Genomic DNA, 23,950 nt, shown 5'->3' on the forward strand with positions numbered 1-23,950 from the left:
GTTCTCTTATCCATGCAGCGCCCGTTCATCCATCCCTGTGCCTACATTATTTTAATCCTGCTATTTACTATAATCACTACTGCTGTCTTTGTTACACTGTTGCTGATATTTCACTACTGCTACTGCTATAAAACTGTTGCTACTGATAAACTCTTGCGAGCAAGTCTCGTTTCCCGGTGCAATTGAATTGACAACTCCGTCGTTAAGGCTTACAAATATTCTTTGGCTCCCCTTGTGTCGAATCAATAAATTGGGTTTTACTTCCCTCGAAGACCGTTGCGATCCCCTATACTTGTGGGTCATCAAGACTATTTTCCGGCGCCGTTGCCGGGGAGCATAGCTTTATTTGCAAGTTCACCTGGATTGATATTGATCGCTGCAAATTCTCCATCATGGGTAAACCTCGCGATACTGAAGTCGCCATATTACCATCCACTACAAGAAAAGGTACAACTCTGAGTACCTCTGCTGCTCTTGATTCACCATCTGTGATAAGTCAACTTGTTTCACCACCACAAGCTTCACGTGTTGGTACTTCTGCTGAAACTGAAAATTCTTCTGATAATTTTGATGATGCTTCTACTGTGCTTGATGATAATGGTTCATTAGGTCCTTTTCAAGATGCTATAATTGCTAGGTCTAGACAAATTGAAAATACTGAAATTCCTAATGAAAATACTGTTACACCTGTTAATTCACCTGAGTCTATAGAATACTCTAGTGATGATCTTGATGAAGATTATGTGGAACTTGATGATGATTTTATTAATAAATGCAATGCTACTACTGATGCAAGTAATATTAAAAAGCTTCTTGCACAACGTGCTCGTTAGATATAAACTGTCTCTCGATCCTAAATTTGCCACATCTCCTATAAACATTAAGGATAAGGATTATGATTTTTCTCTTGATTTATCTCATATATCTATTGTTGAGAAAACACCTTTTTGTGGTACTGAAAAAGAAAGTGTTGTAGAACACATGATTGAGCTGTCTACTCTGAGAAGCTTGTTTTCTGATGATACCAAGAAGCGTACTTATTTTGTTGCTAAATTTTTTCCTTTCTCATTAAAGGATGATGCTAAAACTTGGTATAATAGTTTGCCTCCTGATTCTATTGATAGTCCAAGTGGTTTGCTTGATGTTTTCTTTCGGAAATACTTTCCTGCTAGTGCTCAACATATTGCTTTGCAGAAAATTTATAGTTTTGACCAGGAAGATGGAGAGAAATTGCCTGAAGCTTGGGCAAGATTTTGCTCTCTTATCAGAGCTCGGCCTGGACATGATTTGGAAAAGCATGACCTACTTGATATATTTTATAGTGGACTAACCATTGAGTCTAGGGCATACCTGGATAGTTGTGCTGGTTGTGTTTTCAGGAAAAGAACTCCAGACGAAGCGGAAGAATTATTGGCTAAAATAGGCCGGAATCATGATGATTGGACTACACCTGAGCCAGCTCCAACGCTAATATTGAAGAAGAGGGGTATGATTAAATTAAATGATGAAGATATGAGGGAAGCCAAGAAATCTCTTAAGGAGAAAGGTATTAAATCTGAAGATGTGAAGAATTTACCTCCCATAGAAGATTTATGTAAGATAACTCCCCCTTCATCCATGATTGAGGTACATTCTCTTCAACGCTTTAGTAGGGAAGATATTCCGTACTCAAAACCTCCCGATCAATGTTTAGATGAGTTTGATAATTATATTGTTAAGCAAGATAATTTTAATATGAGAGTAGACAATCATTTAATGGAAAATTCTTGAGCTATTAGTGAATTGCATGATATTGTGGAGAGAACCTCCAATGATGTTAAGATGCTTGTTAAATATTTTCATATGGTTCAAACTCAAATTGATCAACTCACTAAAGTGCAAAATGACTTGTTAAAAAATAGTTCTAAAGAAAAACATGCTTATGAAGTAACAACTAGAGGTGGTGTTTCTACTCAGGATCCTCTATATCCTGAGGGGCATCCCAAAAGAGTTGAACAAGATTCTCAACGAACTAAAGAAATTAGTGCTCCTTCTAAGAAAAAGAAGAAGAAACATAAAACTGTTGTAGAATCCTCTGAGCATGTTAATGATCCTAATAGTATTTCTATTTCTGATGCTGAAATTGAAAGTGGTAATGAACATGATAAAGATAATGATAAGAATGATCCTTCTGATAAAGAAGAGGTTGAAGATGAACCTGAAAAAGCATGCTAAAAATAAAAAGTACACTAAAGAAGATTTTATTGCTAAGAAACATGGTAATGAAAGAGAACCTTGGGTTCAAAAGCAAATGCCTTTTCCTGCCAAGAAACTAAAATCAAAGGAAGAAGAACACTATAATAAATTTTGTGATTGGATGAAACCTTTGTTCTTGCAAATCCCTTTGATCGATGCTATTAAATTGCCTCCTTATTCAAAGTATATGAAAGATATTGTCTCTAACAAAAGGAAAATTCCTAATGAGGAGATTTCCACTATGCTCGCTAATTACTCTTTCAATGGCAAAGTTCCAAAGAAGTCTGGGCGACCAGGTATACCGACTATTCCTTGTTCCATCAAGAATAATTATGTTAGAACTGCTCTATGTGATTTGGGAGCGAGGAGTTAGTGTTATGCCTTTTTCTCTTTACAAGAGACTTGATTTAGATAAATTTATACCAACTGATATATCTTTGCAAATGGCTGATAAATCTACTGCTGTTCCTGTTGGTGTATGTGAGGATGTTCCTGTTCAAGTTACTCAAAATTGCTTAATATTAACTGATTTTGTTGTGTTGGAAATGCCCGAAGATGATAATATGTCTATTATTCTTAGAAGACCTTTTCTTAACACTGCATGGGCTGTTATTGTTTGCAATAAAGGAAAAGTCACTTTCAATGTTGATGACAAGGAACATACTGTTTATTTTCCCAAGAGGATTGATAAAGTATATGGAGTTAATACAATTTCTAATTTGAGATCTATCAAAGTGGGAGATATTGATTGTCCGACATATGAGCCTAAAGAAGAATATCAAACTCTTGTGATTGGATCCATAGCAATACAATATAAGGTAACATGATTGATTTGAGGTTTATTTCTTCTTATGACATGTAAAAATTATTTGGTGGCAAGACTTGATCAACCTTGTTAACAAGTATATTTTATATGCATAGAAGAGCTAAACAACATTTCTTTCTTTCTCCACTTGTTTTACTTGCTGTAGTACCACTTGTTTTGCAAGATGCTTAAGTTGTTTAGAAGTTTGAAAATCTTTTTCTGCCCTGTAATAATAATTTTAACACCTAAAAATGTGCGTTTTTCGAAGTTCTAAAAAATTTACAAAAATTATACCGTTGGTCTTATTTTTCGAAGACCAACCTGGGAGTGCCTGGGGCTGACCAGTGGGGCACCCCAGGGCTGCCCCCCATGAGCCGGCGCGGCCAAGGAGGGGGGCGCGCCACCCTGTGGTGTGGGCCCCTCCTTGCCCCACTAAGTCATCTCTTCCTCCCATTCTACTCTCTCTCCCAAAAAAACTCGTACCAACTTTCTCTCACTCGCGTTTTTGCTCAAGAGCTCAGGATTCTTTGATCTCTTTGCTCAGCCCAAATTTCTATCTGAAATTTGGCACATTTGCTCTCCGGTATGTGACTCCTCCGATTATCCAAATAGAATTTTGTTTGGTTGAGTATATCTTGAGTATTTTGCTGCTGTAGGTAACATGTTAAGTGAGCTTGCATGCTTGTTCTAAGTTGTAAAAATTAGTTTTGATGCATGTTTAGTACTCTACCAAGTTCCTATGTAGTTTCCCTCATTTATATGTCTCCAAATCAACTTTTATAATGTTTGTTGAAAAATTTCAGAAAAAGAAGATGCATAACCATACCTTTGGAGAAGTGTTCGAAAGAGAGACGACAAGCACGGGGAGGCCCTCAAGGGCAGCCACTCGAATTAGACGATCCTATAATGAGGATCTCATCGCACCGAGCTTCGAAGTTGAAGAGGATAATGGAGTTCCTAATGCTTCATCCTTTCCATGCTATGACTTTTTGCGTAATGCAGGGCTGCTTGATGACTTCTTGTTCCTCATCAATAATGTGGGCTTATCTACCTATATGGAAGATGAGAGGAGTCAATACTACATGCTAACTAAAATTTTTGTTGAAAGCTTTAAGTTCAACAACACACACTTCACACCATCAATTTCATTTAGGATTTATGATAGGCCTATTACTATGAAGTTGAAGGATTTTTGTGTTGCATTGGATATTACTCCTGTAGGTACAGCGAAGAAGATCGAGAAAAGCCCCAAAGCTTTGTCGGAACTCTATCGAGAAGTCACCAACGATGATAGCCGCACCATTCAGCGTGGCAAGATAAGAAACATTCAACTCCCTGCTATTAGATATTTCGCTTACTATCTTGCTACTAGCATTCTTGGTAGGGAGAACACTAGCAACATTTCTAGTTATCATCTTGCTTTTCTAGTTGCTCCACTTACTGGAGATACACCTTATCATCTTGGTGCTCTTGTTGCTCGTCGTTTATTCCAATAAGGGGCCTATTTTTGGAGGAATTGTTGCCTCACGTATTATGGCATATCTAGATCTTCCTCTTGATCCTACTCTTGATATTGCTGCTATGAAGAGTCACCAATTTGTCACAACTGACTCTAGTTTAGAAAATATTGTCTATAAAATGTTGTTTATTGACGAGGATGAGAAGGAAATCCCTTTGCCGCAGACCGATTTGTTCAGTGTTCACAGGAGACCGTGGTCGCGCTCTAAGGAAGAGGTGGATGAGCAGCTGAGGATACATGGTTTCCACCAGCAGCATGACTCTGAGGACGCCGAGCCCTCCTACGGGTACACCGTCACGTATCCTGGTGCGTCTTCCAGCACATACCCGAACGAGGATCCTTCTTCGTCATACTACGGAGGTGCCACTTCATGGGCACCATGGGATTGATCTCCACTTAGGCCAAAAGCCTAAGCTTGAGGGAGGTATACCGGCATCACTCATTCATTGCATATTACAATTGCCGGATACTTGTACATACTTGTTTAGCTTCTTAAGGTGATTTCTAATAAGAGGGAGATGATATTTGGGGAAGTGCTGTTTGAAAATAGATTCTGGACTGATACCAAAAAAAATCCCAAAAACAGCCAGAACGTTATTTTGCGAAGCCAATTTTTGTGCATATTCCCCAGGTTATTATCTAACTTTCATTAGTTAAGCACTTTTCTAGTTGAGCAGCGGAAGATTTTTTCATAAAAATAGATTATTGTACTGCTGTCAAGTTTGACGAATTTCTGCTACTTTGTGTTTATGTGACTCTTTTAGTTTTCATTTTCTTGTTTTTGCTTTGTTTCTTTCCTAAAACACAAAAAGACCAAAAATATTTCTGTTGTTTCTCTTTACCATTTGTTTATTTTGGTTTCTTGTTCCTATTTTGCTTTATTTGCTATCGTTGGTTTGCTATGAGAAAATCCAAAAAGATTTTGCTTTGTTTGCCTGTTTCCTTTTGTTCTTGTTTCCAATTCGAAAACACCAAAAATATTTGTGGTTCTTCTTTGGTTTTGTAAAGTTCATTATGGAGTTCAGCGGTCTCCGGTGGTTGGAGCTTGGTTTTCATTCCATATTATTCAAGCTACACAAGTGAAAGGCAATAATGACGATCTACGACAACTCGACTGTGGTGAGAGGCTGGTATGAACTCTATTTGTTTTCATTTTTGTACATATACTCATCCATGTGAGCATGCTTAGTTGGTTCATGTGAGGTATATGTCATTTAATGAAGTCTAGTACTTTATGATCTCTCATGTTTAGCTCCAATTTATTAATATGAGTAGCATGTCATAAATATTTGCTTGCATTGTTTTATTCATAGATAGGTATGACATTGTGGTATCCTCCTCTGAATAATTCACTTGAATCAACTTGGCACATGCTCACGCATGCATATGACCGAACAAAAGTCAATTAAGCCTCGATGATTTACTTTGCCTCAGAGTTCTTGTATCACTTTTATGCCTCTGTTAATTTATTTTGTCGCAAGCATGATTATGACAATTATTGCTCTCTTGATTGTCGCTTCCCAGTCTATTGCTAGCCTTCACTTGTACTGAGCGGGAACGCTGCTCGTGCTTCCAAACCCCCTGAAAACCAAGTTATTCCAAAGTGTCCACCATAAATACCTATGCATGGCATTTCAAACCATTCCAAGTAAATTCTCATGTGCTACCTTTAAACCTTCAAAGTACTTCTCAATTTGTGTTAATGTTTTATAGCTCATGAGGAAGTATGTGGTGTTTTATCTTTCAACCTTGTCATTTACTCTCGACGGACTTTCACCAATGGACTAGTGGCACATCCGCTTATCCAATAATTTTGCAAAAAGAGTCGGCAACGGGGTTCCCAGCCCCAATTAATTAACTTTCATCAATAATTCTCTTCACATGTTTTGCCCCGATTTATCGGTAAGCAACTTAATTTGCAAATAGACACTCCTCCATGGTATGTGAATGTTGGAAGGCACCCGAGGATTCGGTTAGCCATGGCTTGTGTAAGCAAAGGTTGGGGGAGTGTCATCCATAATGAAACTAAAATACGTGTGTAAACAAAAGAGAAGAGAGATGATTTACCTTGCTGGTAGAGATAACATCCTTCATGGGAGCCGCTCTTGAAAGTCTGGTTGACGAGGTAGTTAGAGTGCCCACTATCATTCGTTGACAACAACAAACACCTCTCAAAACAATTTTACTTCTGTCTTTAGAAAAATGAAAAGCTCTAGCACATGTTAATCCCTGCTTCCCTCTGCGAAGGGTCAATCTTTTACTTTTATGTTGAGTCACCATCCTTTCTTTGAGTACTTTCTTGAGAGCACAACTGTCATTCTTAGTATAATATGCTTGTCCCAAAATATGATCAGCTGTGGTATAACTTTGATGCTTTTATCTTTGATAATCTCTACTTCCAGTCTTTCCATGAACTTCAAAGGTGCCCGGGCATTTATGTTTTGCTGTACAAATACGGGCAAGCGAGATACCACTTTATCATATCCTTTTATGAACATTGCAATCTTGCTGGATAGACATGATTCATGATGCTTATTATTAATTTGTTGGTACCTTTTCCATGATTGACATAGCTATTAGATGACTTTATTTGCATGTATCTTATTATGAATTGCCTAAGTACTTGTCCATATCATGAGAATATTTACATCATATGAACAAATGTGTTCGTGAAAGTTCTTTTATCGCACTCGGTTGTTAATCGAATTGCTTGAGGACAAGCAATAAGCTAAGCTTGGGGGGAGTTGATACGTCCAAAACATATCTACTTTCCCGAACACTTTTGCTATTGTTTTGCCTCTAATTTGTGTATTTTGGATACAACTAACACGGACTAACGCTATTTTCAGCAGAATTGTCCTAGTGTCTTGTTTTTGTGCAGAAACTCAACTTTCAGGAAAATCCCCGGGATTAATTCCAATGGGCCTATTTTCACAGAAGATTAACGGAGCCAGAAGACCAGAAGGAGGGGAGCCACGAGGCGCCCACCCCACAAGGCGGCGCGGTGGGCCCCTGGGCCGCGCCGGCCTATGGTGGCGGCGCCTCGGCAAGCCTCCGACGCCCCCCTTTCGACTACTTAAGGGTTTCGACCTAAAAACGCACGGGGGTTAGACGAAATTGCCAGAAGACATCCAGAACACCGCCGCCATCGCGAAACTCCGTCTCGGGACCAGAAACTCCGTTCTGGCACTCCGCCGGGACGGGGAATTGGAGGAGATCATCGCCATCATCACCACCGACGCCTCTCCATCAACCAGCCATGCTTCCCCCATCCATGTGTGAGTAATTCCCCCGCTGTAGGCTGAAGGGGATTGTAGGGATTGGATGAGATTGGTCATGTAATAGCATAAGATTGTTAGGGCATAGTGCCTAGTATCCGTTATTGGTACTTTTATGATATTGTTGCAACTTGTTATGCTTAATGCTTGTCACTAGGGCCCGAGTGCCATGATCTCAGATCTGAACATGTTATTGTTTCATGATGATATTCATTGTTTTATGATCATACCTGCAAGTTGTATACACATATTGCTGTCCGGAACCCGAGGCCCCAAAGTGACAGAAATTGGGACAACGGAGGGGAAGGCGGTGATATGAGGATCACATGTGTTCACGGAGTGTTAATGCTTTGCTCCGGTGCTCTATTAAAAGGAGTACCTTAATTACCAGTAGATTCCCTAGAGGCTCGGCTGCCACCGGCTGGTAGGACAGGAGATGTTGTGCAAGTTTCTCATTGCGAGCACGTACGACTATATACGGAACACATGCCTATAATTGTTTAGTACTTAGATACTATTTTATTATTATCTGCAAATGCCCTACCTTGATTGTTACATGAGTTCTCTTATCCATGCAGCGCCCGTTCATCCATCCCTGTGCCTACAGTATTTTAATCCTGCTGTTTACTATAATCACTACTGCTGTCTTTGTTACATTGTTGCTTATATTTCACTATCGCTATCGCTATAAAGCTGTTGCTACTGATAAACTCTTGCGAGCAAGTCTCGTTTCCAGTGCAGCTGAATTGACAACTCCGCTGTTAAGGCTTACAAATATTCTTTGGCTCCCCTTGTGTCGAATCAATAAATTGGGTTTTACTTCCCTCGAAGACTGTTGCGATCCCCTATACTTGTGGGTCATCAGTGTCCGGCGCCCATGCTCATCCTCTCTACACAAGGGACGTTGCGGGGGTGCCGAGAGCAACTAAAACACGCGTCACGAGTTGCGGGCCAGCCTCGTCTGCGACGCAGATGCATGCACACAGGGTTTAACCTATCGCCTACCTCTGGTCAAGTAGCGTAATGGCCCTGCAACTTTCCCAGTTAGACGTGCAGTTTCCTCAGGCGACGTAGCGAAGCGTCTCATCGTGCATGGCCGCGTGGCCATCCGCACCGAGGTTATTGCGACCAACCGGCCCCGCCGCTTCGCTTGCCGCTGCTGTATAAAAGGCACACACGCCGTCTCGGCGATTCCACACCATTCGCGCCTCTCCCACACACACCAGCCATGTCTAACATTCTTGTTTCCAACGGATTCAGACGCGGCACCCTCACCGTTGCGGAGGCATGAGCGCTGTACGAGGTGCGCTATGGTGTGCCGTCGGACATGTGCTTGCTGAGCAGTGGCGGCTGGAAGATGGCCGTCAATGGGATCGGCGTCTCGCCTGCACCCGCGCCATGTACTGATCAGTGGCACGACAAGATCAAGGCTCAGCAACGCCGCCTGAGCCCGGAGGAGCGTGCAGACCCCACTTGGGCCGTCAGCGATAACGACGCCTTGTGGGTCGTTTTCTTCGCATGACGCCACGAGGAAGAGCTATGCAGCGTTGACGGCCTCATCGGGCCACTCACGTCCTTGAACAAGGATGGTCGCGTCCGTTTCTAGGGCGTGCCAGGGCGCACCATCTCCGTTGTCCTCAACGGCGCCCCGAGGCTAGAGATGCCGCCGTCCCTGCCGCCATCGCCATCGCGGTGGCTTCTGAGGGAGAAGAACTCGCGTTCGTCGTCCTCCCACTCTTCGTCGCCAGGACCGGAGCGCTTGACACCGTCGTCCTCTCCTACCGCGTCTCCATGTCCCTTGCCGAGGCGTGAGTTGAAGGAGGAGTACGAGACGCATATGCTCCAGCGCAGACGTGGCAGCTGCGATGATATATCGATCCGCGAGCCGGTGCCCCGGCAGCGGGCCACCCGTGGTAGCACCACCCCCTCGTCCCGAAGCCGAAGGTGAAGAAAGAGGACGAGATGATGGCGTTCGTCCGACGCCTCTTCGCAAGCAGTGATGACCCCGATGACACTCCAGGATACAACGACGCCTACATGTCCTCAGTGAACGACCGCAGTGCATGGGCGGGGAACATGGAGGACATGATCGCCATGTCCATCCGAGAGAGCGGCAGACCACTTGTCGACCTCACACGCAACGACGGTGACGCTAGGCTAGCGGAACGGTGAAGAACGAGCCCACCGACAAGCCAGCCGACCCGCACGGCAAGCAAGACGTCATGCACAACGAGAACTACAACTCCGCAGGCGCCATTAGTTTATTTTATATTTGAATTTAAACGAATTTTATTCAATATTTTGTAATATATAAGCTTACAAAAATTCGAGTGTTTTCCGGTTAAATTTAACTTTTTTTAAAAAAATTCTATGTAAGAGACGCGACTTAAAACAGAAGGGCTTTCCCAAAAAGTTTCATCAGGCTGTGTTACCGGACGGCGGTTCCGGGGACGCGAGATGCTCTTCCAAAACAGCGGAACATCTTCCTCGCAAAAAAAAAAAAAAAAAAAAACAGCGGAACATCATCGGCACCGTTCGTCACACTGAACTTCGAGAAAACATCCACCCATGTCCGCCGCGGCGGCGCCCTTACCACGGCCCCCGCCGGCCCCTCCCCTGCCGCCTGCCACACCCTTCCACGACGACTCTCTCCACTCCCTCCTCGCCTCCCTCTCCTCCCCCGCAGCTGCCCGCCTCCTCCCCTTTCCTCTCCTCGCTTTCTCCCGCCTCCGCCACCGCCTCCCTGCGTCTTCCCACTTCCTCCTCCGCCCCATCGCTTCTCTCCTCCACCTCCACCGCCCCCACCTCCGCCTCGGCGCCCAGCTCCATGGACTCTCCCTCTCCCTCGGCCTCTCTCGCCACCCCGACCTTCTCCCCCGTCTCCTCTCCCTCTACTCCTCCCACCCCTCTCTGCTCCCCTACGCCTCCCGCCTGGCCGCCGAGTCCGCCTACCCCCTCGCCTACAACATCCTCATCTCCGCCTGCCTCCGCCACGGCCTCCCGCGCCAGGCCCTCGCCGCCTACCAAGAAATGGCCAACCACGCCGTGCTCCCGGACGCCTTCACCTACCCTTCCGTCCTCCGCGCCTGCGCCGAGGCCGGGGACCTCGCGCAGGGGCGGGCGGTGCACCTGCACGGCGCGGCGGGCGGGATGGACGGGCACCTGTTTTTCCAGAACGCGCTGGTCTCCATGTACGCCAAGTGCGGGGACCTCGTTGCCGCACGCACCGTGTTCGATGGAATGCCACACAGGGACGCGGTGTCATGGAACACGATCATCTCCGGGTATGTGGCGGCTGGCCAATCGCGGCAGGCCGTAGACCTGTTCCAACGGATGCGAGCAGACGCCTCGGCGGAGGTGCCACATTCAGTGACATGGAACACGATTGCCGGGGTACACGTCAAGGCGCGCGACCACAGGGCAGCGGTCGAGCTGATCCGGGAGATGGTAAACGGCGGCGCGGAGGTGGACTTCGTGACAATTGTGATCGGGCTAAACGCTTGCTCACGGAGTGGCTGGCTGAGGCTGGGGAAGGAGATCCATGGGCTAGCGATCCGCGTGCGCTGCGACGCGGTCGAGAGCGTAGGCAACGCGCTCATCACCATGTATGCCAGGTGCAAGCAGATGGACTCTGCTCGCAAGCTGTTCGAAATGCTGCTGGGTTGCAAAGGTGTGGTGACATGGAACACAATGATAGCCAGCTTTGCGTTGTCCGATGATGCGGAAGAGGCTTCCAAGCTTTTCCGCGAAATGGTATGCGGGGGTGTACAGCCTAATTATGTTACTGTCGTCACGTATCTAGCCCTCTGCGCCCGTGTTGCGAATCTGCAGCATGGGCAGGAGCTTCACGCCCACATCGTCAAGCATGGGTTCAAAGGCTACCGCTTGTTGTGGAACTCTCTTATTGACATGTACTCCAAATCAGGGAGGCTCTTGGTGGCGCAAAATGTCTTTGATACCATGGATGACCGTGATATGATATCCTACACTTCGATGATAGCAGGGTACGGGATGCAGGGGAAAGGATCGGTTGCACTACGGATCTTTTACCAGATGGTTGATAGTGGGATCAAGCCCGATCACATAAGCATGGTTACTGTACTCACTGCGTGTAGCCACTCTGGACTTGTGACCGAAGGAGAAGAGCTTTTCGATAAGATGACCACTTCATATGGTATAAAGCCTCAGATGGAGCATTATTCTTGCATGGTTGATTTATATGCGCGTTCTGGGCTAATAGAAAAGGCAGAAGGAATGCTCAATGACAGCTCTCTCCCTACAACATCCACGATGTGGGCAGCATTAGTCGGGGCTTGTCACGAGAGAGGCAACATAAAAGTTGGTGAAAGGGCAGCTAGGAGGCTGTTGGAGATGAGGACAGAGAATGCCGGTCACTATGTTCTTATTGCTAACATGTATGCAGCTGCAGGTTGCTGGGATGAGCTAGCAACAGTCAGGAAACTGATGCGTGACTTAGGTGTCACAAAAGCACCTGGGTTGGCATGGGCTGATCTTGGTAATGGGTTCACCCCCTTTTTGGTTGGAGATAGATCAAACCCTCTAGCACCAGAGATCTATGAGATTTTGGATGAACTATCAGAACAAATGAGGAATGTCAGTAATTGTAGTGATCTTGACATAGTAGAGGTACTCATAGATCAAAACCAGTAGTCATAGGATAGGGCCACTATGCTCTTTCATGTAAACCACAGTTCATGAATGAACTCGATATTGAGATCGCACAATAAAGCATGGAGGTGATAACACAAAGAGGCAGACATGTATTTATAAATAGTCTCCTCGAGGTAGGTGCTAGAAGATGGACTACTGAACAAGATGTGTTTCAAACTGATCCATGCGTGCTGCGTTGGCCTGCGGAAAGCACTGTGCCTATGTCCATTGCGTACAAGTCTCATTTCTCTTGGCAAGTGATGCTTCTCAGGTATTGTTTCACAGCACACATGAATTTGCATCCATGGCGTTATTGGCACCTTCTGGTCAAGACTTAATTGTGAATTGCTTTCAGGCGACGTTCACCAGTTCCCAGCTTTTGCTCATGAAAAGAGAAGGCTTTCTAAAGGATGGTAATATTTTCTCCCTGTGCATCACCTTTTGTCCTCCTGTTTGATTTAAGCCTGATGACATCAGAAGGATGAAATTTTTGCAAGGATGTATTGATTAATTTGTTATGCTCTTTATCGGCTATTTAAGCCTATAGCATTTTGCATGGACAATTGTTTGTTGGACCCCGCATTCCCATTAGAAATTGATGATATAAAGTTCAGAAATAGTAACAACTTCATGGATGTACTAGTGCAGATAGAATTTTGTAAACATGCTAATTTGCAGCATCAGATTTGTCCCTGATATCATGAATAAAAAAGACAACCAGCCAAACTTATATATGCAGTTATGTACTAAGTCTGTCCACTTCTTATTCTCTATGTTGATATCAGGAATATAATATTTTGCATTTTACATAAATATATAGTACTGTATGTTTTTTTTTGGTAAATGGTGGTGGGGACATGTGCTCCCCCTTGAAACGGAATTCCTCGTAACTAACTAGACATAGCAAGGATCAAGCCTTCACAGAACTTACTAAGACTATTACATAGTGGATTGCATTTATTCTCCTAGCTACGAGTTTAGTTTCTTAGTAACACAAGCTTGTAATATGCTCATCCCACGTTGTCGCAACATTTTCATGGTTGCATAGTCTTTTGATATTGGAGTGACGAGTCTGTATTCTTGGTCTATATAATAATGTAATATTTGTTTGAGATTTACTATCCTGGTTATCCTTCGAAACCCTACACTCCCTAGAAATAAAGAGCTCTGGCTGCTTCCCTTGTTTACCGTTGTTGGGGCCCTATGTCTGTGGGATTCGCCGCGATGAGTTTGCGTATGCATCAACATGCCGTTTGCATGCGGGGAAAACATGTTCGTGGCTGCTATCTTCTTCGCATTAGCACTGACGAACTGCCTTCATCGCGTTCATGTCCCTCCACTTCCCTATTGTTTGGGTTGCCCTTGCAGAGGCACCACTGCTGGGGTGCTTGATGCCTGGCCTAGCTGTCTCCATCGTCTGTCCTCTCAGGACGCCTCCGTGGTCCTCCCTGAGCTTCTGCACCGCCTCAGCGAGTCATGCACTAGCTCGCGCCCTGCCCCCTCGGCAGCTTTGGCTGTGGCACTGGCACCTGTGGTACCGTGTCTCATCGGGCCTCTTGGGTGTGGTTCGAGCTGAGAAGCGAGGAGGTCCGTAGATTCAGCAACGCGCTCCCAGTTTACTCAACCACGCCCAGATCTGTACGCTTCCCCATCGCCTCTAGGTGGTCTCGAGCGGCACCAGGACGTGGAGGAGCTGCTCTGGCCGCTTCAAGCGGTACCAGGACGTGGAGGGGCTGCTCTGGCGGCTTCGAGCAGCCATGCTTTACTATCTATATGGTATGTATTTCCGCTTGAGTATTAAAAGCCACCCACATAAAATCAATGCACTCTCAAGAAACAAACCAACTGACACCCCACTTTGTGCCCTCAAGCAACAAAACTGGATGCAAGTCATTTTTGCAACTTTGAGGGAAGGAAGACCCATCTGGTTCGTTTCTCCTTCATCAGTGGGGGGGCGGTTTGCAATCAAAGGTGGCTACGTGAGTGGTGGTCTTCGATCCGATCGCTATATCGTCAACGCTGGCCTAGGTTTGCTTAGCAGGCGTAGATTGATAGATCACGGGTCATGGCATGCGAATTGTGGTGGGTGGGAATCATCGATAGAATCAGGATTTTGAAAAAATCTTGAAGCTTGGAATCACGCATAGCTTCATGGTGGTTGGTGACAGGTTTGACCTTGGATTACGGCTGAATGATGTAATATGCTGGGTCCAAGGCCAACCCCATGACATGTTCAGAGGGATGTCAGTTCTGGTGCAAATATGATGGATTGCACTAGTCGTGGTGCTCGCGGTTGCTATTCCTGATGGCATTGTGGCGACTCCCATCCCACCACAGTCGAGTGGTTCTTAGTGGCATTTGGAGGACCAACTGCATGTGCATGAGTTTAGCCAAATAGAACCCAGCAGTTGCTTGTGGCGACTCCCTTCTTGATCACCCCCTCGTGGTTATTATGGCCAGTTTACTGCCAGAGGTGCTAGCCAAGGATTCTGTTGGTGGTTTGCCATGTTGCGGAAAATCCTGCAGACATCATGGTGGTTTTTGAGAGGAGGCTTTGGCGTTGGAAGGCGTTTTTATTGAATTGACTGAATTCAATAGAGAGATGAAGAGATTTTGGTGTCTCAAACATTGCTTCGTACTTTTCCAGTGTGAAAACCAGATATATTTCCTCCACTTAACATATCTAGTAAGTGGTAACGACGACACAAGTTCATCGCCTCTTTGCCGAAGGTGCTGTCTCATTGGTTGAACTTGGCTCTTTCAAAGATGAAAATACATGATCAGTCCTTTGCGGGTTGGATTCAGCAACTTCGGTGTGTGTGCATCCTGTTTCCTGACTATATGGGCCATTTGGCTTCCTAAGGGACATATGATTAATTGGCATTTACTGGTTGGACTGACCATGCTCTTGGACATGATTAATGTTCGAAGGCAATGTTTTCCTAATGATACACTGCCTCTTCTGGCCTCTATTGGTATCCGCATGTACAGTAACATTTTTGTTTGTGTGCGTCATCAGGATGTAAACGCTCATACAGTCATACCCCGCAAAAAAGATGCAAACGCTCATCCTGGAGAGCACTACCATTTTGAGGAACATAACTGCTGCTGTCCCGGAGAGCACTGACACTTTGAGGAACGGTGGCTGACGGTGAGGGTGAGCTTCAAAAAGGAGCAGGAACTCTTTGATGTTCTGCAGCCCTGGTGATGCTAACTGGCTGGTCGCTTTGGAAACAACGCAACGCAAGAGTGTTCAATAACCCCATGAGGCAATGCAATCCTCATATGCTGGCTGACCACATCCTGGAGGAGCTCAGTAGCTGGGTTAGCACAGGTGTCGGAGGGAGAAACTATGCAGTGAGTAGCTAGTTTTAGAGTTTAGGTGGGTGTGTTGCTCATCCCTTTGTTCACAAAGTGGTTTTGACTTTTGTAAATAGTTTCTATCTTCCATAAAGCTATGGTATGCCTTTGGCATAATCTCGCAAAAAAAATTCAAAATCATAGGAATGGAAAAAAATGCAGGATCCATGTCGCTAAGGTAATTGTGTTTACACAAAGTTTTTTTATTACATTCTTTCCAGAAGGTTTGAGCGGATGAAAGATTCTAAGTATAGTGTAGGAAAATATTACTTCCTCCATTCCAAATTAATTAGTCAATTATATGAATCTATACAAATGTTAGTCAATTAATGTGGAACAAAGGAAGTAACATACATTACTAACCAAACAACCAATGTATGATTCTTTTAAGGAAACTAATCATCCAAAACTCCTGTATAAAAACTCGTTGAATCAAATAGGTATTTTTGTTAGCCAATCTGGACAGAACATACACCATTTGTCCAAGTTCAGCACGTTGAATTCACCTTTTTTTTTGGAAAAGGTGAAGCCCTGGCCGTCGAATTCACCTTCTACAAGTTATTGCACCAATGTCAAGTTTACGATCACCAGTACATTTTACACATCAAGTTGTCGTGAGAAACATGGGATTCATCTGTATTTTGAAATACGGGAAAACTATTCCCCATTTATCAGGCATAAGAAGAAGGTTCGCTACAGGTCGCACAAGGCTAAAATAAGGAAAATAAAACAAAAAACAATTGTTCCAGAACGATGATTCCCCAATGCTTTGCTCAGACAGCAAACCAATCCGCGGCATGTTTTTTAAGTTCTTTGAAGCACAATCAGCGGAGGAGCGGAAACAAGGCCAAAGACGCGTGCATTTCTTTCATGCCAAATTACGCAACTTAAGAACATAAGAAGTGATCGAAGCACCTTCCTTTTCAATCCTATATTACTGTCAGCAAATCACAGATGCTAGCTCAGCAAAATCCTCCGATTTGATGTTATTTACTCAGATTAGTACATGTGCATCTGCTAAGCTGCAATCTATCCAGTAGCTCTGCAGATCTGCTCATGCTGTTTCTTGGATTGGATCAACGGTTTAACGGTGTAAAAAAGTTAACATCGTATCACCCCAGTAGTTTCCCTGAAGTTATCCTACTTTCCGCAAACTAAGGTTACTTCCACACTATATCACCCAAAAACTTGAGAGCAGGAACACCTCTGATTTCCATGTCCACAAGAGGTGCTTGCATTACATGCAACTCCATCAACTCTGGATCATTCTTTATCATATCCAAAGCACGCGCTTGATCCTGCATAAAACAAGATGAATAAGTTGCCCTTGTGCATTGGTTGTTTCTACTTTCTAGAATAAGCAGATCATTATTTGAAATTATGATTTATCAGAACAGTGGATGTTGTACCTTTCTTTTTATAGCACAAAATTTACAATCTGATGATGAAGGTGGTAGAACTTGGTTGACGATGAGTCTTCTTACTGGAACACTTTCTTTTTGCAATGAAGAATGTAACCTTCCTGATTCACTGATCGCCATGACCTGACAAGAGCAACAAAGGGGCTAACCATTAGAACGAGACATATACATACAGAAGTGGCTGGGGGAAGTGAGATTAAATTTACCGTTGGAATTGTCACTATAATAAATTCAGTTGACTCTGTGTCACGAAAAAGCTCCCGCACCTTGACCATCCTTTCTCTGAGTTGCTCCAATTTGTTTGCCTTGAGAGGTAGAAGATGAGTTCAAAGTTTTGAACACCTAGCTGGTGAAGAAAAAATATGTTCCAGAGGAACTGCGCAAGGAACTTACTGCATCCTGCTGTTGAACTTCTTGTCCAAAAACTGATTTAATAGCTGATGTTGCTGAAGCAATTTTGCTCCTAAGCTGGACAACAGACAAAGCTAAATCAGTATGAAAGGCCTCAGCTAGATGGAACATCTAGTTATTGTAATGAGTTTTGAAGGAAACATTCCAGTAAAATACCAGTTGCTCCTAAATTTCAGAGAAACCGGATGGAATAGGCAAAATGCATTCTTAAAAGCCTAATAATCATGATATTTAGACAGGTGAACGGGAGGTTTGTGAGGTCAAATTAAACGCCACTGACAAAAAATTAGACTTCAATGAACACCATATAAATAGACTGAAACAGCATAATGACTAGATGAATATACAACAGGATATGCACCCTTCAAATTCCACATATTAGCAGAAACTCTGAAATTGCACAAACAAGCACAAAATGGGTGAAGGCTTACAGCAGCAGAAATGCATTACCTCCTAATCTATCTATCCAGCGAACTAACAGAAGTGATATTGCAAACAAGTAGGGTAATGCAAAGTAAGTCATTTTTTGTCTCTTTCCCTGATTTAATCTATAGCATGCTTGTGTGGTCCTTACATCTTAACATGATAGCTGAGGACACTAATAAAGATAAACTACCTTCAAGATCTTCCCAATTGATGCATCCAAGAAGTCTGGCAAGGATAGTAACCGAAGTGTATGGCCCTGCCAATGGGTGAAGCAAACCATACACAATAAGGTGATTGTGGAGAGTTAACTTTTGATTCACAGAGATATGGTCATTACCGTAGGAGCTGTGTCAAATACAATGCGGCTAAACATGCTATATTCTGGTGCTTCGAGGAATTGTATAACCTGGGGTGTGACATACAGATAGGAAATCACAGGTTAGAAGTGGAAGAATCAGATGAACTAGGGCGACTACAAGCTCAAAGACATATGTGTTCCCCCGTACATTTAATAAAAAGGATTGTGTGGGCCTAGCTTGGTGCCTGGTGCTGTGGTATGTGGATCTTATGTCTGTTGTGTTTTCTTTAGTTTTTTTGTTTGCTGGAAGACCTGAACTCTTGTTCTGTCATTTCAGTGACGGAACCGAGGGCCATATGCTTTGTGAGGAAACAAAATAAAGCCCAAAGTCATCTCTTTTTACCTTAGAAATTGCTATTGCCTCATCCAATCCTGGAGGTGGTGTGTCCAATAGCTCCCCCAGTTTTAACTCCCCAAGCTGTATGTTTAATAAGATCACAATTACAAAGCCGAAGATGGACAAAGCAATTCAGGCTACTTACGAACAAGAGAATGATGGCTGAACAGAATGGACCATGGATGTATTGGTAACAAAAATAACCAGAAATACGGCCATGTACCTGGTCAGCAAGAATCCCTAGGCCCATGCCGTCCATGAAATCTTTTACTCCACTCCCTCCATTCTTTTGATTTATTGTCCGAAACTCTTCGCGAGACTTCTCAGGATTTATCTGCGTCGAAATTGCAAAACACCACATTCAAGCACTATCCATAGCAATCACATTCCTAGGATAAATTGGATACATGATTAAACCAAACCCCCACTACTTGTTGTTCCACATAATTAATCCATGTGATATATGGGTATTTTCTCAAATTTATTAACCATAGAAGTTTTCAAGTTATCAAAATTGAAATGGGTCCATTGAGTTAGTACTTTTAACGTTGTATCAAAGAGAAGGGTATCGCAATTGCAAACACTGGAAAGTAGACTAACGATAGCAATTGGTTGCAAGATTAGAGCATGCTTAAATCACCGGCACAATACAAAACATTACAGTTCATCAAGATAGGGGTGTCGCATAGAGCAGTTTCTCAGTTAGACATACCAATGTAACTCACCTCAAGTGCAAACAGTGGTGAATCAGTGCCTTCCACAGGGGCGAGAGCCCCTCCGGTCAAATCCTAAGACAAGCAGGCAGTAGCAATGTCACCACACATCACAAGGACGAAGTCATTGGAGGTGTTGAAGGAAGGGGGCAGTCGAACCGACCTGTGCGAACGAATCGCTGAGCGAGTGCGCGGGGTCGGTGGAGACGACGAGGGTGGGGTGGCCGCTGTTGGCGAAGCGCACGGCGAGCGACGCCGCGCAGCTCGTCTTGCCGACGCCTCCCTTGCCGCCGAGCATGTAGTAGCGCCGCGCGGTGCGGGCCGCCATCTCCTCGAACCCGAGGTCCTCCTTGCCCGACGGGGTGGCCGCGGACGCGGGCGCGGACGCGCGCAGGCGCAGCGAGACGTAGCGGACGGGGCGGCTGCGGGGGAGGCGTAGTGCGGGCAGGGCCCCCGCGGGCGCCGCCGCCAGGGAGAGGCGGCGCGCCGCGGCGTGGAGGCGCGGGGACGCGGTGGCGAGCATCGTGGCGGATGAGGGGGGAGATGGGTTTGTTCGGGTTTGGCTTCTGATTTTCTAACGGGTGACGACGACGGCAGCAGCCGCGGAGGAGGAGCACGGCGCCTCCCGTTGCCACGCCGCTCTCTCGCTAGGCAGGCCAAATGGCCATCTCTTCTTTTCTGGGCTTCGTGAAGTCAGCCGGCCGATACAAACTTAACCGTTCGGCCTACTCGTGGTGGTATGGGCCCAACCCAGCTCAAACCAGATCTGCTGTTAATTTTTTTTTGACAATGAACGCTTTATTACTTTGAATAATGAATTACACCCGACATCTGCATTGCTAAAATGCACACAGCCGTTCGAATATCATAAAAGTCTCAAATGAAAATAAAAAAAAGCGAATTACATATCAGACACGAGCACTCTAAGACGCCTAGGATGAAAGCGGAGGCTCAATCCTTAGATTATGCTGCCAACCATGTAGGGAACAAGTATCTCTCGTCGTATCCTCCAACCGTGTACAGACCTCCGTAAAGAGGCCGCGGTTCTCCGTCTTTTGCAGCGCATACCACGAACGGGGAGGAGCGGTACATCTGTAGATAACCTGCAAGAGAGAACCGTTTTTATCATTAAAAACTTTGTCATTTCTGCAGAGCCATAGCGACCATATAATGGCAAGCGCTCCCACCCTAATAAACATTCTAAATCTATGGTCAATACAATGGAGCCAATTACCGAAGATATTGGCCACACTAGTCGGGGGATACAGATCAGAAGCTACTTGGATGCATGATCATATAGATCTGGCAGAGCGGCATTGGAAAAACAAGTGTTTAATCGTCTCGTTGCGATGACAGAAAACACACTGCATACTCCCATGCCAATTGCATTTCACAAGATTATCTTTGGTTAGGATTACCCCTCGATGCAAATACCAGCCAAAAATCTTAATTTTAAGCGAAATTTTCATCTTCCAAATCTTCTTGTTCTTATCAACTGGTATTTCCGGTTGGATGATTGCATTGTATAATGAACTTAAAGAGAACCCTTCGAACAATTGAATGGATTCCAAACGAAGCATTAAGGCATTCCATGCAAAAAGTCTCGGGCCGATTAAGTCTCGTCTAAACATCACTACCGGAGGTGAGGTTGCCATTACTAAAGCAATGGTATCACTTTGGCGACGAACAATGCTATACAACGCTGGATATTATTCAGAGAGAGGTTTATTCCCTAACCAGGAATCCTCCCAGAACCGTATATGCGATCCATCCTTAATATTGAAAGTACCATATTTGAAGAAAAAATTATTCGTTGCCATTAGGCCAGCCCAGAAATGCGAGTCTCCCGGTTTCCAAAGGATTTGGATAATGCTTTCTCGCCATTGTACTTTCTTCTAACAATGGTCTACCATACGTCATCTTCGGTTAGAAGCTTGTAAAGCCACTTACCTAATAAGACCGAGTTTTTGACCTCAAGATCATGAACCCCTAGCCCACCCATATCTCTAGGTCGGCATACAACATACCACTTTTTGGTTACCCCATCCTCCCCAACCCTGCAAGCTAGTTACGTACCCCAAACATATGGCCCAACTCGACTAAGAGGAGCCATTTTGTGCTTTCATCCCGGAGATTGTATTTTCTAGATTTGGAGATTTGTTGTCCAGTTCTTTGACCAGTCTCGTTGTGGTGTCTAAATAGTAGTGTCAAGTTTCGTTCAGCCATTGGTACTTTTTTTCTTCTTCTTTGTGCTCATGAAGTTCTTCTAAAAAATACGGCTAGGAATCAAAATTTCGGTCATCCGCGTCGCATGGGTGTGTCTTTAGTCACATTGTGTTCAATGATCTTAGGTTATCACCTATTTGGGTCGTCTAGTCACTTTGTAGAAACTATGGGATTGGTCTCCGGGTGGTGCAAAAAGAGGAGGTAGAGACGATGACTTCGAAGATCTTCGGTGTAACTTCTAGTTTATTAGTGATGATTGTTCGTGTGTGTTTGAGTTTTAATATGATGTAAGTTGTTACAGGATGTTTGGTTCCCAACCACACTTTGCCAAGCTGAAGTTTGGCAATTTGGCATGTGTTCAGTTTCTGCCACATTTTAGAGCATCCATGCTTTACTATCTATATGACCCACAACGAGTGAATTTCTTGCCAAGTTTTATCATACTTTGTGGCTTCTAAATTCTCAACCACACTTTTGTGGCTACCACACTTGCTAAACTTAGTCTTGGCAAAATGTGGCCGGAAACCAAATATCCCCTAATTACTCCCTCCTTCCCAAATTAGTTGTCGCCCCAACAACTAATTTAGAACGGATAGAGTATCAAAGTTGGAATATTTTGCTAAAATTAAATCTCCATTTGTTTCCTCGACTCTATCCGGGCAGCAAGCAAGGCCAACAAGACAACAAGTGTACAAGACAAGTGTAAGTAGGCAAAAGAAAAATAGATAGTCACACTCACACATGAATCTTCCAAACCTTCACTAGATATCGACCACACACCGACACACACCAGCGACCTCGATGGCCTCGTGATCCCTTGAGGCTATGACCCTATGTTCAGGCCTGCACAGCAACCCTACACAACAAACGGGATCAAGGCACCCATCCTCCGAATCAACCAAATGCAAATGACACCATTCTACAAGCTAGGCCACAAACCCTCGTCTCGCGAATCAAATCATGGCTCACATCGACCGGCCGGTGACGCCATTCCCAACGCCACACGCATCCGCTAGCCATCGTCCCGGCCAACGGCGATCGAGCGCCAGGTTCGCCGTTCCTTAATCGTTCTGTGTACACACGGCCACTAGATCCACTTGCTTCCCGTTCGGACAAGGGAAGAGACGAAATTACCGGCAGACTGATTGATCGCGCCTTCGTCGTCTAACTGTAATAACTCACGCGTTCGGTGTCATCTGAGCTCTGAAAGTTTCTTTGCCCAGAAAACAAGTGTTAATGTCCATTCTTTCCGGTCAGGGGAGGCTAGTTTTAGTCAGCTGGTAGATGATTCTCCCAAGATAATTTGGTTTAATCCTCGGCAGCGACCTCCCTTGGCTTCTGGCTGTTGTGTATTGGCTAATGCGATAATGTTTACACGCAAGTTATGTATGAGCATGACAACACCTCGTTTTCATATAAAAGAGAGCATGACAACACCCTGAATAAAATTAGGAGCCATGTGTAAAGTGCTCCAGGGAGGCCCATAGTGTATACTAATCCAAATCTGTTCATATTTAGTAGGAACAATAGTTTGGAGTTTTTGATAGCTATCTGGCACTATTGTTCAGGTACTGTCCTTGTGTCCTGTACCAAAGCCACGAAAATATCTCATGCAGCTGATGCAAGGGTGTGCAAAATAAAATAGCAGGAGACTGCAACTACTAATGATTAGTGCTTCGCGAGTAGAGTAATGGCTGGCCTTCTTGAAGAAGAATGTCCTTGAAGATCATCTTTTGTCTGAAAACAAAGCAGCCACAAGAGCTAGGCCCCGTTTGATAGCTCTGTATATTTGAAGTATTTTGAGAATACTGCAGTTTCTAGAGATACTGCAGTTTAAACTAATTTGAGGTGTTTGGTTCGGGCTAATACTTCAGTTTTAGAAACTGTAGTATTACTAAAACTATGGTTTTTTTGAAGTATTGAAAAAAGAGGTCCAACCCTCTTTTTCTGAACTGAGAAACAAGAAAAACAGTATCACTCATCCCTCGCTATTCCAAGCCGTCGCCGTGGCCGTCATGTCACCGCGCGAACATACGCTCTCTCGCCAACGGCATCCTGTACAAGCTCCAGACCAAGAAGATGTATCGGCTTATGTTGCAGTACCGAGTGGCCGGTACTCCGGCACCAGGCGCCACTCCTGTACAGCAAGCCGGAGTTATTCAAGCAAACCTCCTACTAATTGCCTTAGAG

The 23,950-nt window shown here is 44.5% G+C and overlaps 2 protein-coding genes across 2 annotated transcripts; one reads left to right on the top strand and one right to left on the bottom strand.

The window, feature by feature from the left end:
- The first annotated feature begins 10,405 nt into the window (after nt 1–10,405).
- Nucleotides 10,406–12,581, top strand: LOC124690650 (pentatricopeptide repeat-containing protein At1g71490-like). The gene has a single exon (XM_047224009.1). The coding sequence runs from the start codon at nt 10,406–10,408 to the stop codon at nt 12,506–12,508; it is 2,103 nt and encodes a 700-aa protein (XP_047079965.1). The 3' UTR covers nt 12,509–12,581.
- Nucleotides 12,582–16,771: 4,190 nt separating this feature from the next.
- LOC124688309 (ATPase GET3B-like) lies at nt 16,772–20,057 on the bottom strand. Its single transcript, XM_047222001.1, has 10 exons — nt 19,698–20,057; nt 19,547–19,609; nt 19,045–19,155; nt 18,828–18,902; nt 18,464–18,532; nt 18,317–18,382; nt 17,683–17,757; nt 17,496–17,594; nt 17,278–17,412; nt 16,772–17,166 (listed from the first exon to the last, which is right to left on the bottom strand). The coding sequence occupies exons 1-10, from the start codon at nt 20,055–20,057 to the stop codon at nt 17,029–17,031; spliced, it is 1,191 nt and encodes a 396-aa protein (XP_047077957.1). The 3' UTR covers nt 16,772–17,028.
- Between the last annotated feature and the right edge of the window lie 3,893 nt (nt 20,058–23,950).

Source organism: Lolium rigidum, chromosome 2 (assembly GCF_022539505.1).
Source record: "Lolium rigidum isolate FL_2022 chromosome 2, APGP_CSIRO_Lrig_0.1, whole genome shotgun sequence".
NCBI lineage: Eukaryota > Viridiplantae > Streptophyta > Magnoliopsida > Poales > Poaceae > Lolium > Lolium rigidum.